Source organism: Branchiostoma lanceolatum, chromosome 3 (genome assembly GCF_035083965.1).
Source record: "Branchiostoma lanceolatum isolate klBraLanc5 chromosome 3, klBraLanc5.hap2, whole genome shotgun sequence".
Taxonomy (NCBI): Eukaryota; Metazoa; Chordata; class Leptocardii; order Amphioxiformes; family Branchiostomatidae; genus Branchiostoma; species Branchiostoma lanceolatum.
In genome coordinates, this window is record NC_089724.1 from 21,541,048 (window position 1) to 21,554,897 (window position 13,850).

At 41.9% G+C, this 13,850-nt stretch overlaps 4 protein-coding genes across 4 annotated transcripts; 2 read left to right on the plus strand and 2 right to left on the minus strand.

Moving 5' to 3' along the window:
* Positions 1 to 628: 628 nt before the first annotated feature.
* LOC136431015 (ADP-ribosylation factor 6) lies at positions 629 to 2,420 on the minus strand. Its single transcript, XM_066422197.1, has one exon. It carries the CDS (start codon positions 2,073 to 2,075, stop codon positions 1,545 to 1,547), a length of 531 nt encoding a protein of 176 aa, XP_066278294.1. The 5' UTR covers positions 2,076 to 2,420; the 3' UTR covers positions 629 to 1,544.
* A 180-nt stretch (positions 2,421 to 2,600) lies between these two features.
* On the plus strand, positions 2,601 to 5,038 carry LOC136431013 (radial spoke head 1 homolog). Its single transcript, XM_066422196.1, has 4 exons — positions 2,601 to 2,976; positions 3,310 to 3,703; positions 3,903 to 4,056; positions 4,277 to 5,038. The coding sequence occupies exons 1-4, from the start codon at positions 2,798 to 2,800 to the stop codon at positions 4,447 to 4,449; spliced, it is 900 nt and encodes a 299-aa protein (XP_066278293.1). The 5' UTR covers positions 2,601 to 2,797; the 3' UTR covers positions 4,450 to 5,038.
* On the minus strand, positions 4,954 to 7,196 carry LOC136431016 (ER membrane protein complex subunit 6-like). Its single transcript, XM_066422198.1, has 2 exons — positions 7,073 to 7,196; positions 4,954 to 6,153 (listed from the first exon to the last, which is right to left on the minus strand). The coding sequence occupies exons 1-2, from the start codon at positions 7,138 to 7,140 to the stop codon at positions 5,865 to 5,867; spliced, it is 357 nt and encodes a 118-aa protein (XP_066278295.1). The 5' UTR covers positions 7,141 to 7,196; the 3' UTR covers positions 4,954 to 5,864.
* Positions 7,197 to 7,385: 189 nt separating this feature from the next.
* Positions 7,386 to 12,932, plus strand: LOC136431012 (WD repeat-containing protein 54-like). Its single transcript, XM_066422195.1, has 9 exons — positions 7,386 to 7,646; positions 8,413 to 8,460; positions 9,130 to 9,192; positions 9,665 to 9,731; positions 10,018 to 10,074; positions 10,434 to 10,647; positions 10,954 to 11,116; positions 11,876 to 11,941; positions 12,485 to 12,932. The coding sequence occupies exons 1-9, from the start codon at positions 7,458 to 7,460 to the stop codon at positions 12,614 to 12,616; spliced, it is 999 nt and encodes a 332-aa protein (XP_066278292.1). The 5' UTR covers positions 7,386 to 7,457; the 3' UTR covers positions 12,617 to 12,932.
* Positions 12,933 to 13,850: the final 918 nt, after the last annotated feature.

A 13,850-nucleotide genomic window follows, 5' to 3' on the forward strand; every position in this document is an offset into this window, starting at 1 on the left:
GTTGCTGGACGGTCACACGGGTGTGAAATTGTTACCCAATAACACTCCGACCACTAATCCACTGAAAAGTAGGTTATGTCTTAATTATGTCCCCTGGCAATTAGGAAGTGCTGAGACATAATTGCCAGATTAGCAAAGGCAAGCTGAGCGTCTGACATTGTAAGTTAACTGTAAAACAACACACATTTCAAACACTTCTGCTGTGATTGTTTCTCTTTGTTTTTTTGTATTTTTCTGTTGGCAAACATTTGCATTGTTTACAAATATAATTGACTTATGAAACCCAACTACATGTATCGTAAAGAGTTGTTACCAATAACTGGTCTATATCAAAATCCCATTAACTGTGCAAGTACATTATGTATAACTTTAGTGCCCTTCTCTACTGGCTTTTGTCAGCAAATGAGCCATTATGAGGGGAATAAAGGTGTAAATGAAATCTAAATCCATGCCACTGCATCTTACTATCGCAGCTGTAATATGACCTACTATCACCCATTCCCTATGAATGGGGTGGCATACATATATCACATGACATCAATATTTCAGCAGCCTTCTCAATATATCACCCTTGGCTTCACTGAAGAAACGACCCCTTGCATTGAACACATTCAGAACAGAGCCATGGTGAGGAATCAGCTAAAGAATTTTATTCATACATCCTCCTCGTCAAACTAAAAATACCCTACATTGAGGGAAATCCCTTAGCTTCAAAACAGCACGTTTGAGAAGCTGGAAAAGGAGAAATCAGTCAATGTGACTAACTCAGAAGAACAAACACAGTGTAACACACCCAACCACAAAAACTGCTGGTCCATTTTGGGGGTGGGACACGCCCAGTATGGTTCAACTTCTCCACCTTCTCAAACATTTCGCCAGTTCTGAAGATTAGAAATCCATCGTATATAACTAGCGTGAAAACATTATGGGAAACATCTTGTCACAAAGCATGATGGGTCATTTTTTACTCTCTCTCTCTCCAAAATTCTACACCTATGTGCTATGATTAAACAGCTATACAATGTTGTCCCTCTGTTCTGACAGTATGTACAAGGGTTAAAGCCATACAAATGTCCGCAAGCAAATCAGGGCTGCAGCTTGTGCCCACATATTAGAATAGATGCTAAATCTTACCAAGCAGGTGAAAACAGACCTCACAAGGGCAAGATTTGATTCTCAGAAACCAATTTTAAAACAAACACCCAAAGGAAAAGAGGGCTCTACCTCGGCTCATTTCATTATTTCTATAGCATATATAATACACATATTATCAACGTCCATTGAAAATGAGGTCAAATATATCCCTGGAGACAATAAACGATTATAAACCCAAATGTGATCCTAACTCTCATAGTCACGCAGATAAAAACACAATGGTGTTGAAATGCAGATTTCGACCAAAAGGCAGAGATTTGAACAGGGTACCTATGATGCCGGTTTCACTCAAGTGAGTCACATCCTACACCCCCGCTGTTATTAAATCATAAGGGGCGGAGTTCCTCTTAAGTTCTGTCGGTGATATGAAGAGGGTGGGGGGCACGCAGTCAGGACTTATTTGTGTTGGAGGACAGCCATGTGAGTCCCTCGTACAGTCCGTCGCCTGTCGTTGCACACGATGGTTGCACGTACCAATTTCGATCGCGCACGCGAGTTAGCCCGAGCTTCTCCTGTATCTCGTGCGGTTTCATGGCATCGGGCAGATCCTGCTTGTTGGCGAAGATGAGAATGACGGCGTCCCGCATCTCCCGATCGTTGATGATCCGGTGCAGCTCCTGCCGCGCCTCGTCGATCCGGTCGCGATCGGCGCAGTCTACCACAAAGATAAGCCCCTGGGTTCCCGTGTAATAGTGCCTCCAGAGCGGTCGAATCTTGTCCTGCCCTCCCACGTCCCAAACGTTGAACTTGACGTTCTTGTAGGTGACTGTCTCCACGTTGAAGCCCACTGTGGGTATGGTAGTCACAGACTGTCCGAGCTTCAGCTTGTAGAGGATCGTGGTTTTCCCCGCTGCGTCGAGTCCCAGCATGAGAATACGCATCTCCTTGTTCCCGAAGATCTTTGACAGCCACTTCCCCATCGTGTCATGCAGAGATCTGATGAGGCAAGACAACACAAAAATCGACAATCGAAATTCCGTACCAGCTCAGATCCTGGCTCGTGTCAGCTTCCCTCCAACGCCTCGAGACCGCCCAACTTCCGGTACAGAATCACGCCGCTTTTCCGCAGTCAGTTCCAACAGAACCCACCACAATCCCTTGTCCAGGGGTGCTATATGGTCCCGGGGAGCCTTACAGGTGACATCTGGCCGGGTACACAGCAGGAATCCTGAGAAATCCAAGGAAAGAGAGACGGAAAAGTCGTTGAGGCAAAATGAACAGGCCGGAGGAATGCCCTAAAATGTGCGCAAGCGCAATGTGGGCGTGGATACTTTCTCGCCTTTTCTCGCGAGAAGAAATGTACACTTTAACCGCATGTGTACTAAAAAGTATCAGCCACTTTCATGTGTCGTAATAATAAGGTAAAATGTCACAAAACTGCTAATTTTTGATTCAATAAAATTGCAAAGTTGATAAAAATGCGTACATACTGCCGAGTGTGTCTTTACTAAAAGAAACAGAAGGCAAATTTTGTAATGGTTTAACGTTGCGGTTTGCTGTGGTTGCGAGATGTCAACGAGACTGTTGTTTCCAGTGGCAACAAAACATTCGCCCCGTTTTCACAGAGGAACAGTCGGCTTGGCACGTCCTGCTCATCTTATCCAGTACATTCTAGTCTAACTACGATCACAGGTAGTGCATCATGTCTGATATAGGTTCAGAAGAGTTTGAAGAAGAGGCCGGGCCGTACTTGGGCGAGTACGAGGGGGACAGGAACGAGGAGGGCGAGAGGCACGGTTACGGCAAGGCGACCCTCCCCAACGGAGACACATTTGAGGGACAGTACGAACACGGCAAGAGGCATGGGTCTGGCACTTACAGGTACAAGGAAACTGTTTTGGGTATTCATAGTCAGTGTTAAGGCAACTCTCTTTATATATCACCTCGTAATCATGATTCGGCTCTTCAAAGAGTTGGCCATTCTACCATAAATGCAAAATTGAGATTCAGGGCACATCATGATGGCTAAATTAATCGAATAATCAAAAGTTTAAAACATACATCAGGTTTTGTCACATTGTTTCTAACATATCTTGTCAGAGTTACTTATGTCATACAAGTGGTCCCTTTGTCTCACTCTTGGATTCCTCCATTCTTTCCTCCTCTTTTTCCAGATTTGTAATTTTGCTCAGTATCAATCATCTTGCTTTCCAGATTCAAGAACGGTGCCCGGTACATAGGAGAATACATCAAGGGTAAGAAACATGGCCAGGGCACCTTCATCTATCCTGATGGCTCCAAGTATGAAGGCAGCTGGGTAGACGACCAACGGCATGGATATGGCGTTTACTTCTACGTAAATGGAGACACTTTTGAAGGCGAGTGGCAAAACCATCAAAGACACGGGCAAGGCACTTACACGTACAAGGAAACAGGAAGCAAGTACGTAGGCACGTGGGTAAATGGAAAGCCAGACGGAGCCGGGGAGATGGTCCATCTGAACCATCGCTACCAGGGGAGCTTCATGGCTGGTCACCCATCAGGACCGGGAAAGTACATCTTCGACATCGGCTGTGAACAGCACGGAGAGTACATCGCTGTGGAACAGGTGGGTGGAGTCATGCTACTAAGTTCTGCTGCTGGCAGCAGCTTACTCTAATCTGTAGAATATTCTAGAACCTACTGTAACTTAAATCAGTTACATACGAGTACAGTAGGAAAGAAAATAACATCAAAGAAGGGTGTATGTACTTTTTGCATTTATAGCATTGATTGGTGGTTAACTCAATATCTGTACTTCAATGAAGGCTGCTGGGGGTGAGGAGGAAGAAGAGCCCATGATGGTGACCATCCCCAAGTGGAAGGCAGGGAAGATCACCCCCATCACTCTCAGGGCTGTTCAGGAGCCAGAGGAGCCTGCTGAGCCAGCAGAGGGGGAGACTGCACCAGAGGAAGCTGAAGGTAGGGACCAGAACACTTATCATCAAGGCTACTCTCAACAACCAAATCCAACAACCAAAATTGCTCCATACACAAAGCAAAATCAGTAGGAATTTTGACGGGAGCAAACACTCAACTATTTTTTCTCAGTCTTGTGAATGGTTAATGAGACCAGGTCTGACTGGATTTCTCTTGCCTTATTGGTATGTTTGTATTGACTTCATTTCTTTTCCATCTCCAGGAGAGAAGCCAGCTGAACAGGCAGAGGGCGCCACAGAGGAAGAGCCTGCAGCAGAGGAGGCAGCTGCAGAGGAGGGGAATGCTGAGGCAGAAGAACCCACTGAAGCAGAGGGGGGTGAAGAGGCCCCTGCAGAGGAGCCAGCAGCTGAGGCAGAGGAGGGTGGGGAGAACTAGGGGACAACCAAGGCTGAATTCCTCTAGTTCTAGTCTAGGGTTCCTGAATACCATTGGCTTCTTTTTGGATTCAACTGAAGCAAGAGTTTTGCCCACAAAATTGGCTTGTTTGGAGAGATATGAATCCCTTCCCAATATTGATGCAAGTTCTTTTCCCAGATTGAGACTATGTCTTTAATCCCCTTATTAGAATTTGGCGCTAACCTATGTTTGGCTGTATGTATGTATGTAAGAAAATTGTTGATTTTAAGTTGTGAAAGGTTCCTCAGAGCCACCATTTTTAGGTAAGGCTAAGACTACTGTAAAATATGGTGATGTCTTCTACAGCACAACTGGCAATTGCAGTAGATGTATATATAAGAGTTTTAACCATACCATAAATGCACTTCCCATTGCTTGAATGTTGAATTCTACATGTTAGAAACCAGAAACTTGGGAGTACTAGAGAGTGAGATTTTTTACATCACAACTTAATACCTTATGTAATAGAGACCAATAGAACTGTTTCTTGGGGTTCCACTCTTGTATTTGTACATGTACATATTCTTCTACAAAGAAATTAAAGTACTGACTTTTATCACTTTCTGAATCATGGTTGATGCATATTTCCATGCCAATACCAACATACAAGCACAATGTACTTACTTAACCTTCACTCTATAAAATCATATTGTCTCAAAAACATCTCTTTTCAAATACTGTACAAATTATGATACTACAGGCTACAGCATGCAAAATCATGTTCAGCATACAAAACTAATACTTTAGTCTTGTATTGGTGGTGTCTAGTCTCAGTGCTTTCTCAGCACTTCTCAATATTTGTGTGATTTACTCATAAATCCTGGCTTCCATATAAAATGAGAACCAGCACAAAAAGCTGCACATAAGTTTCCAAATATACTAAGCAAGGTACAGTGTAGACTACACTGTACCTTGCTACAAACACACATCTTTCCATGGATCTTGTACAGTTTCCTTTTACTAATTTCTCCACAGTTTCTACTTAAGACTTTCTGTTGAAATTATCTGTATTGCATTAGCTAACCTCTTGTTTGAATCAAAACACTGCTCTCTGAAATTACCATGTAGAAAATCATGGTTTGAGGTCAAAGGTTACATCTATATACTTATCACCACTTATATTATCATACGTGAGAGTACAGTACTAGAACACACAATACCTTTGTTGATATGAGAAAAAAACAACCTTGCATAACAAATTCAACAAAATGAAAATGACAGCATAACATCTATCAACACAGATATTGCGATTCAAAGCTCAATGATGCTTCACATCTGAATAAAGAAGAGACAAATGCTGTCAATGTCAAGGGGAAACAGTAGGCAGAGGTTCTGCTACAGAATACTGTCCTTGAGGATGAAGATTTCACCCATCAGAATCGTGAGCACAGGCATCAATAGACATGAACCATGCCGTATACAAATGTCCATGACAAGACGTATGTGAACAGTCCTCCCATCAGCCCGCTTGTGAAGATCCTCCAGCGAGATTTGAAGTACCTCCCCCAGCTGCTGCCAGCCTTCAGAATCAGCAGTAAGGACATGAGCAGGGAGGCCACAAAGTAGAAGATGAAGCCATACAGGGCCGTTAGTCCCAGCACGCCTGCCGTGGCTCCCGACAGTCCTGAGAAGGAAGTCCTGCAGAACTCCAGGATTGCATTGTTGGTCCTTATGGCAGCATCACTGCAGAGGAGGAAATAAGATGAAAAAGTTCATCATATAACCAAGGAGGTTTAACCTCCTTGATATAACTAAGCTATCAACATACCAAAAATCATGACGATCTGCTAACCTGCAGTTCCAAACAAGCCGCTAGGGGGCCACTGCAGTAACGTAGCATTATTAACTCGTTGAAAGTCAGATTTTCAAAATCAATTTTCTAGTGATTCCTATCCATAGTAAGATTAAAATTATAACACTATCACATTGCATATCGACCTTAATGGAGCAAAGTTTGCGATGCCGTTGAGTGTTGGGAACTCATTGGAAATCTGAGCACTGCCTGCGCCGCTTGGAAAGCAGCCATTATTTCAAATTTTCTGAACGTGGGGGATTCTGACCGATGTGTCCCGAATGCTTCTGGAGAATCAATCACGTGGCCATGGCTCAATGTGGTCGGACATTGTGACGTCACGCAGCCAAAAAACACGGTTACGGCTGGATTCTGGGCTGATTATACCCCTTTTGCGAATTTATTCTGTGATCTCTTTTGTAAACGCCCAAAGTATGAAATAATGATGCATGTGTGCTGGCAAAAGGAAATTATGTCAATTTTATACAGATTGGCTGAGATTGCCTTTAATATCCCGAACATTTGCAGTTTTAACGCCCTTTAATGCTTTGGGTGCTCTTAAGGCCATTTTTAACCTGTACTACGACTAGCCTTGAACATATAACGTTATAAAACCCCAGCTAGGATAGAAAACGAAGGATCGAACACCAAGATGGCTGGGGTGGGGGGTAAACTAGATGTTGTGATGTTGCATTTTAAACTGGGCTTTGAATATACATTTAGATTGAATGTGTTTAAGAATTTTTACACAAAAAAATGCATGAACCAACTAGCTTGTACATCAGTGGATCACTGGACAGATAAGCGTACCTGTAGGCCTCCTGAGGCTTCATGTGACTGAGCTTCAAACCGCGCCGACCCATGCCTGCCATCTTCATTTTACTTCACAGGGGGCAGTTCGCAAACATTACATTCAATGGCCCTGCTAAAGCAATTTCAAAATATCAAAATAAAGTCAAACAACACTAAAAAGTTTGTATGAATCTTATTTTTGTCATTGCTATTGATTTTTTTATTAGTTTGTCTTGTTCTTGTTGTACGTATGATCTAAATTTGTGGGATTATTGGAAGCTATATTTTAGGCAGCATGTTCTTCACAATGAACAGCTATATCGATCCCATGAAGCCGTGCGAAAGATAATCTAAACACATAGTTCCAGCAGAAACCAACGCCAGACACCTGTGTGCCACCAACATGTACTCTAAAAGCAAGACGATTCCTCTGCGGGGAAGTGCCAGCGCACTGTGCAACAATCTTTCTCTGAACCGCATCCCCGAGAAGAACCTGACGACCCACGCCGTGGTGCACCGATCAGCGGTAAACCTGGTGACGGTGTCCGGGCCGGTGACAGGGGAGGGGCAGCAGAATTTTCACCACAGACAGGTGGGTGACAAAATAATATCTCCATCCATGAAGGTTTATACAAGGGAGACATATCATCTCCTTGCTACATCATATTAAAGAAAAGCAAGCAAAGAAAACGGGTTAGAGTATACCTTGATACTGATAACGATTTGAATATGTTCCGTTGATAGAGCCCATTCCAAGTTCCGATCATGAGGAACAAATTATTTCAAGAAAAACTTTATTTTTAAAACATAATAATTTTCTGATAACTTCATTCGTAAATTGTATCTTTGACCATTTTTGCAAACAATTTCTAGACCAATCAGCAAAATAGATTGCAGCCTTTTGGTAACAGTTGTATGTATTTTATGTTGTTGTTGTTGATGATGTCGTTAAATAACTGGGTTCCCGGAAAAGGTGGGTAGGGCTAGTGGGGTGTTCTATCTTAGCAGGCTACCCTTCCTGGACTGAAAGGGGGTTTGGACTCTAATGGAATTTCCTTGAGAAAAAGATGGGTCAAGCTGTGGGTGGGCTTGAGGGAAGGCAACTGATGTTATTACTGGGAGGATCGGATGGGCTGTGTGTGTGCTGTGGTGTTGGGTTGGGGGTTGTCTGGGTATCAATGAACAATCAGCATACACCTACAGGAATTCGTTATCCCCAGTTTTTGTCACTGTTATCTTCCCTGTGGCTACATGTTTATCTATGCATTTGTATATTTGATGTTTTCTAACAAGGATTGTCCTAAAACTCACCTCTTCTATCAAAGCTCATTGGAGTTCCCTTGTTGTTGTTGTTACAGGTTACCTGCCGGGAAGCTGGACAACACACAGGGTCCATGGTTCTACAGGTGTGACTGTGCCCCCAGCATACACTAGATTGGCATAGTAAAATCACCCACAGACTATGGTTTAATCTTTGTATTAGGCCAAGGGCCCATATTAAAAAACAACAATTAAAGCAACATTCAGGGTGCCAAGCACAGGATACATGTTTCGAGGGGGGAGGTCTGGAGGGGGTGCACACCCCTTCAAAAGGAGAGCAGCTTTTGCATTTTGCCTTTTTCTGACATAAATGGAAGTCATTTCCTGCAGCTTCAGCTTTACATTTCCAGTTTTGAACAAAATTACAGGCTTAGCTGGGGAAATATCGGAAGAAAAACTAAATACCCTAACATTGAAAATCAACAGGATCGAGCTGGGATTAGAACAGGATGGAAGAGTGCCACTGTTCCATTCTTTAGGGAGATGTTAAATAAAGACTGTCGGTTATGAAAAAATGATTGAAATGATCACCAAGCAGGATAAGTTGCATAGAGAACATGTAAACAAAGATGTAGGATGGACACTAGTATTTGTTGATGTGATAATTACGAGAGTAAAATCCTGCATGCTGCTCTTTGACATCTTGTAATACCATTTCCAGGAGTTAAATGTGTATAGTACTGTATAGAAACTTGATCGGCTTTTGTTAGTAGGATGTTCAATACTGTACATACAGTCATTTTCTTGTGTCCCAGGCCAAATGGTGTCAACTGGCAACAAGAAACCTGCTTGTCATTACATCACAGAAGGGAGTGCAGGTTTGTAATGTCCAAATTGTCTATCAATATGACAAATGACAAGTTTGCACTTGAAATTATTCCTCCAACGTTAAACAGCTTATGGTAGTTTGTAGGCACAATTTCAGCCAGGAACATTGATGTTCTGTGGTGTCAATGACATGAATTCATGTTCAAAGTTAGATCCCATCTGTTACGTATGGTTAGTCTGCAATACCTTTTTTGGAAATAAGGTTCACTTTACCATATAACTCTAGTTTCAGTACCCAGTGTGAAAGGGTAGTTGCTGTAATAGGTACCTGGAAGCAGTGCCCTCTAGTGCATAAGAGCCATACTGCAGTTGCCTCAGTGCATTACTTCTGAAATGTCAAATCTAAGAGTTTTTACTATAGCATCTAGAAAATGAATCGAAATGTATCTCTCTATAGGAGAATGATATAAGTATCTAAAAGTTCCAAATAGGTGTGAACAGTGCTGCTATTTGTGTTGACAGATATTTGAACAGGACGGGGCCATCATGGTTTTCTGGCACGCCCTAGGAGCTGCAGAGAGTGTCAGCGGTGAGTGAAGATGATGCATGTACATTTGTTGGTGCCTGTATTGTCATGCAAGGTAGAGTTTACACTCAAGTATTGGCTATGCTGTTTTAATCAGAACTTTTGGACCACAAATTGCTGCAATTTCAATATCTGTACATGATAATATACATGGTAGGATTAACTGGATATTGTCTGACACTTTCACAGCAATGGCCGCACTTGTTTCACTCAATTCATCATAAATTTGTGACCTGATTGTAATTGTTTTGTGTAGACACATTTGAACATGTCTTCTCCCTCCTCCCAGGATACAGCACATTTGCAAGAGGTGTAGCACCGGTGGCAGGGAGCCTCATCTGTGTTGGTCAGTAAAGCTCATTGCTAGGGCAAATGGACACATGGATTTATATATGCGAGTCTGCTGAAGAGAAAAATGGTTTTTGTATTGGGAATAGGTAATTTATGTATGGGACAGGGTTAAACTGGAAGAAGGTTAGCAGTTTTGAAGAGAAAGTGGGTGTAGACATAGATGATAGACATAGATACTGATGTGATATTATATCTTCTTTGCATATAACTTCATTATAAGACTACATGTGCATGAAATTTGAGTTTAGCATGTTTGCTTGAAAAACAGTTAAGAAATACGTGACAATTTGGAGACTTGAAATTACAATCAATGCCAACATTTTGATATTTGAGTTTTTTTGCCTGACATATTAGGTACTTCCTCGGGCAATGTGCTGTGCTTCAACATTCCCCCCAAGGGTCCGAATGTGACATTAACAGAGACCATGAAGGGTCATTCCTCTGCTATCACTGACATCACCAGCACTGGGCACACAGGCGACACTGTTGTCACGGCTGACGACAGTGGAAATATCATCGTCTGGAAGGGACCAAAGTTTGTGGAAGTGACACGAATCTCTGGGAGTCGGTATGTTTTTGAAGATGGAAAATTCCAGAAATGCTTGGGCATATTTTCTCTAAGATTGTAACATGTTAATCTAGACTTGAGTATCCTATACTTTTGGTCAGAATTACAAAATGTACCTCTTATGGGCTCAATACTAATTCTCTAGATGGGCCAGTGACGGGAGCTATCATCCCTAGAAGTCTAAATTTGTTAGAAGATAAAGCTGTCATTATATGATTATCATTATGTCCACAGTTTCACTTTGTCTTGCAAAACCCAGTTGATCAAGTTGCTACAACTACAATGTCACTCATGGTTCTCCCACAGGAACCCAGCCTGCTGCATATGTCTGTGGAAGGACACAGTCATCGCAGCGTACAGTACCGGTCACATCCGCCTGTTCGGAGCAGAGACCGGTAACATTCATGCCGAGGTGTGCGCCCACGCTCGCTGGGTCAGCTCACTGGACATGTTGCCTGAATCTGGACTGGTAAGTGATGTGGACTGTGGAGTGTCCCTGTAGCTCAAGTTGTAGCAGCCTCACAGTTGAGATCCTGGGTGTAACTGGGAGACCCTGGGTGAAATCTGGGGAAGGGCATCTCAGTTGGAGCTGCACCCATCTTTCAAAAGGGACGTATATTGGGGGCTCCGTGTTTGAGGAGGTGCCTTAACCCTCAAACACCCAGACCTATTTTTGCGACTAAAATGACTGAGCAGGGTCAAAAAAATGACCCCAAAATGTTTTGTTCAGTAAAACCTCCCTTTTCACTTTTTTCACTGATTTTTATCCATGCATCGCTTCATCAATGTAAGAGAAATGTTTTGGCATCCTATACAACGTCAACAGTATTGTGCCCATCTCCCTAGAAAATTGTGAGAGGTTAGAAAAGATGTCTACTGACAAACTCACGGAAGGATTTTTTTTCAGATCAAACATGTTCAAATAGCACGTCAAAATCCACGCCTTGGGTCAAAAATGACCCCACTCGGGTGTTTGAGGGTTAAGCACGTTAAAGGGGCAGGGCTAGCAACCCCTCCCTGTGAGAATATAATCTGGTACAAAAACAGCAAGGAAATTTGCTGTCCTATACATTGTATGTGCTACGCATTTAGGCACTACAAGGCAAACAACAAGAACAAGTGTTGTGGCCTGGGGAAAATATGTCAAATATTGTTTCATGTGCATGAATATGTACAAATGTATATTCATTGCATGCAGTACTGAAATTGTTTTTTTTATTTTCTACAGCTAATATCAGCAAGTGAAGACTCATATGCCCGTATTTGGCAGCTCAAAAAGGGTAACACAACAGAGGTGAGTACATGTGGGCTTCCAAAATGTATGCTGTGTGACCATGCTTTTCAAACAATCTTTTTACCTCCCTGCTGTTTTCAAAACGGTCTATACTGGACACATAAAGTTATTACTTAGCGATCAATTAGTCTTCAGGATGCTGATATGTTTGCTTTTCCCTTTTCCAAACAGAACTATTGTCTGGTACATGTACCTTTGCTGTGTCATCATGATTATGTTGATACTGTACTTCTTGTCAATGATTTGTGAACTGTACCTTAATTCTAGCTAATTCAATGGCCACTAGTTGACCGCTCAAATGTCATCATTGCAAATATTTGATAACTAACATTTGAGACAGTAATGTTTGTTCCCACCGTTAAAATTAAATGCAGTGAACTACTCCCTTTTCCCCCAACCACTAAGATTACCGACCGCTATATCAAAGTGATTTACAGTAATTCAGGACAGGATTTTGAAAGTGTCACAAGATCACAAATGGTGTCTTATGCATTTATTTCAATATGTGAATGATCTCACTGTGTCCAATTTGTTGTCCTGTAGGTTGAACATGTCCATTCAGAATGTGTGACAGACATACAGCTGTGTGGAGCCAAGTTCACCAGTCCGGACGGGAGGGCATTCGCTGTGACAGGATATGACACAAACGAGATCATCTACTATGTGCAGAACTAGCTTATTAATGTGCAAGAAAACACTCTCAAACACTCTTAAGTCTCTAAGTGACAGGGTTTTGACTCCAGTACATGCATTGATGTTGGATATTGTCCCTTTGGTTTTTAACCAGAACAGTTAGTAAGACTTTCACCTCATCATTGAAGGGGGAAAGATCCATGAAGGGCCTAGAGATTGACTTATGTCAGAGATTGACTTCTCAATTTTATCATATTGATGTGCACAAATTAGTTGGTATGAGTGTCTGAGTAATATATATATAGTATCTTTTTTTGTCGTTAAGTTGTTGCACCCATTTTGTGCACTACCTATGTTTTTGTAATATATATTCTTGTAGAGTTGATAATTTCACATGGTGGAAGTTTCAGTGATATAGTAGTTCAGGTATAGATATGTCTATGGGACCAATACCAGGAGATCTGGTAGATATGTTGCTTTAGAGCTGACAGCCAAGATGTTATATGACTGTGTGTCCAGTGCACCTTTAAGACTAATGTGTCATGTTGTAGTAAATGTAAATATGTTGATCTGTTACTGTTGGTTTTACCTTCTTGTCATATACATTTCCTAGTGTCAAAAATGTACTACAAGCTGCTCAAAGTGTGATGGTGAGGTATATCTTGGTATAAAGATAAATATCGTCTCTTGAATAAAACTATAAAAAATGATACAAGTAACGTTACATGTCGTAGTTGATTAGGAGCTAGTTTGCATGAGCAAAATTGTAAATCTGCTGAATTCCATGATGAACAGCGGTTACTATACGGAGGATGGTGCCCAGGCTATTCCATGATAGGACTCTCAAACATGTGACATATGTAACTGAGAAAGAGGAATATCGATGGATATCAATCATGCAAAGTTAGAGTGCCTTAGACGAGAAAATGAATTCCCACAAATAATCATATATTGCACATCATTATCTTGTCAAGGACCTATATGTAACATAACAAAGTCCTGCCTGCGGCTTCTATTTCTCTAGTTTTGGCATTTTGGAACTTGGTTGGTTAGAGGTAATGTGTCCCTAGATGAGTGGCCATTCACAGCACCTATGTTGGAAGCATGGTAATAATGAACTGCCAACACAACAGGCTGTTCAAGTCCGTGATTCACTGTTGTTGTCGGATGCCTTTTGTAACGTACTGCTTTCTGTCAAAGTAACTTGTATCATACTACTGTCTTAGCATGAATTTTGGGGCTGTTAACATTTGTGTGTTTTTATTACACAAATATG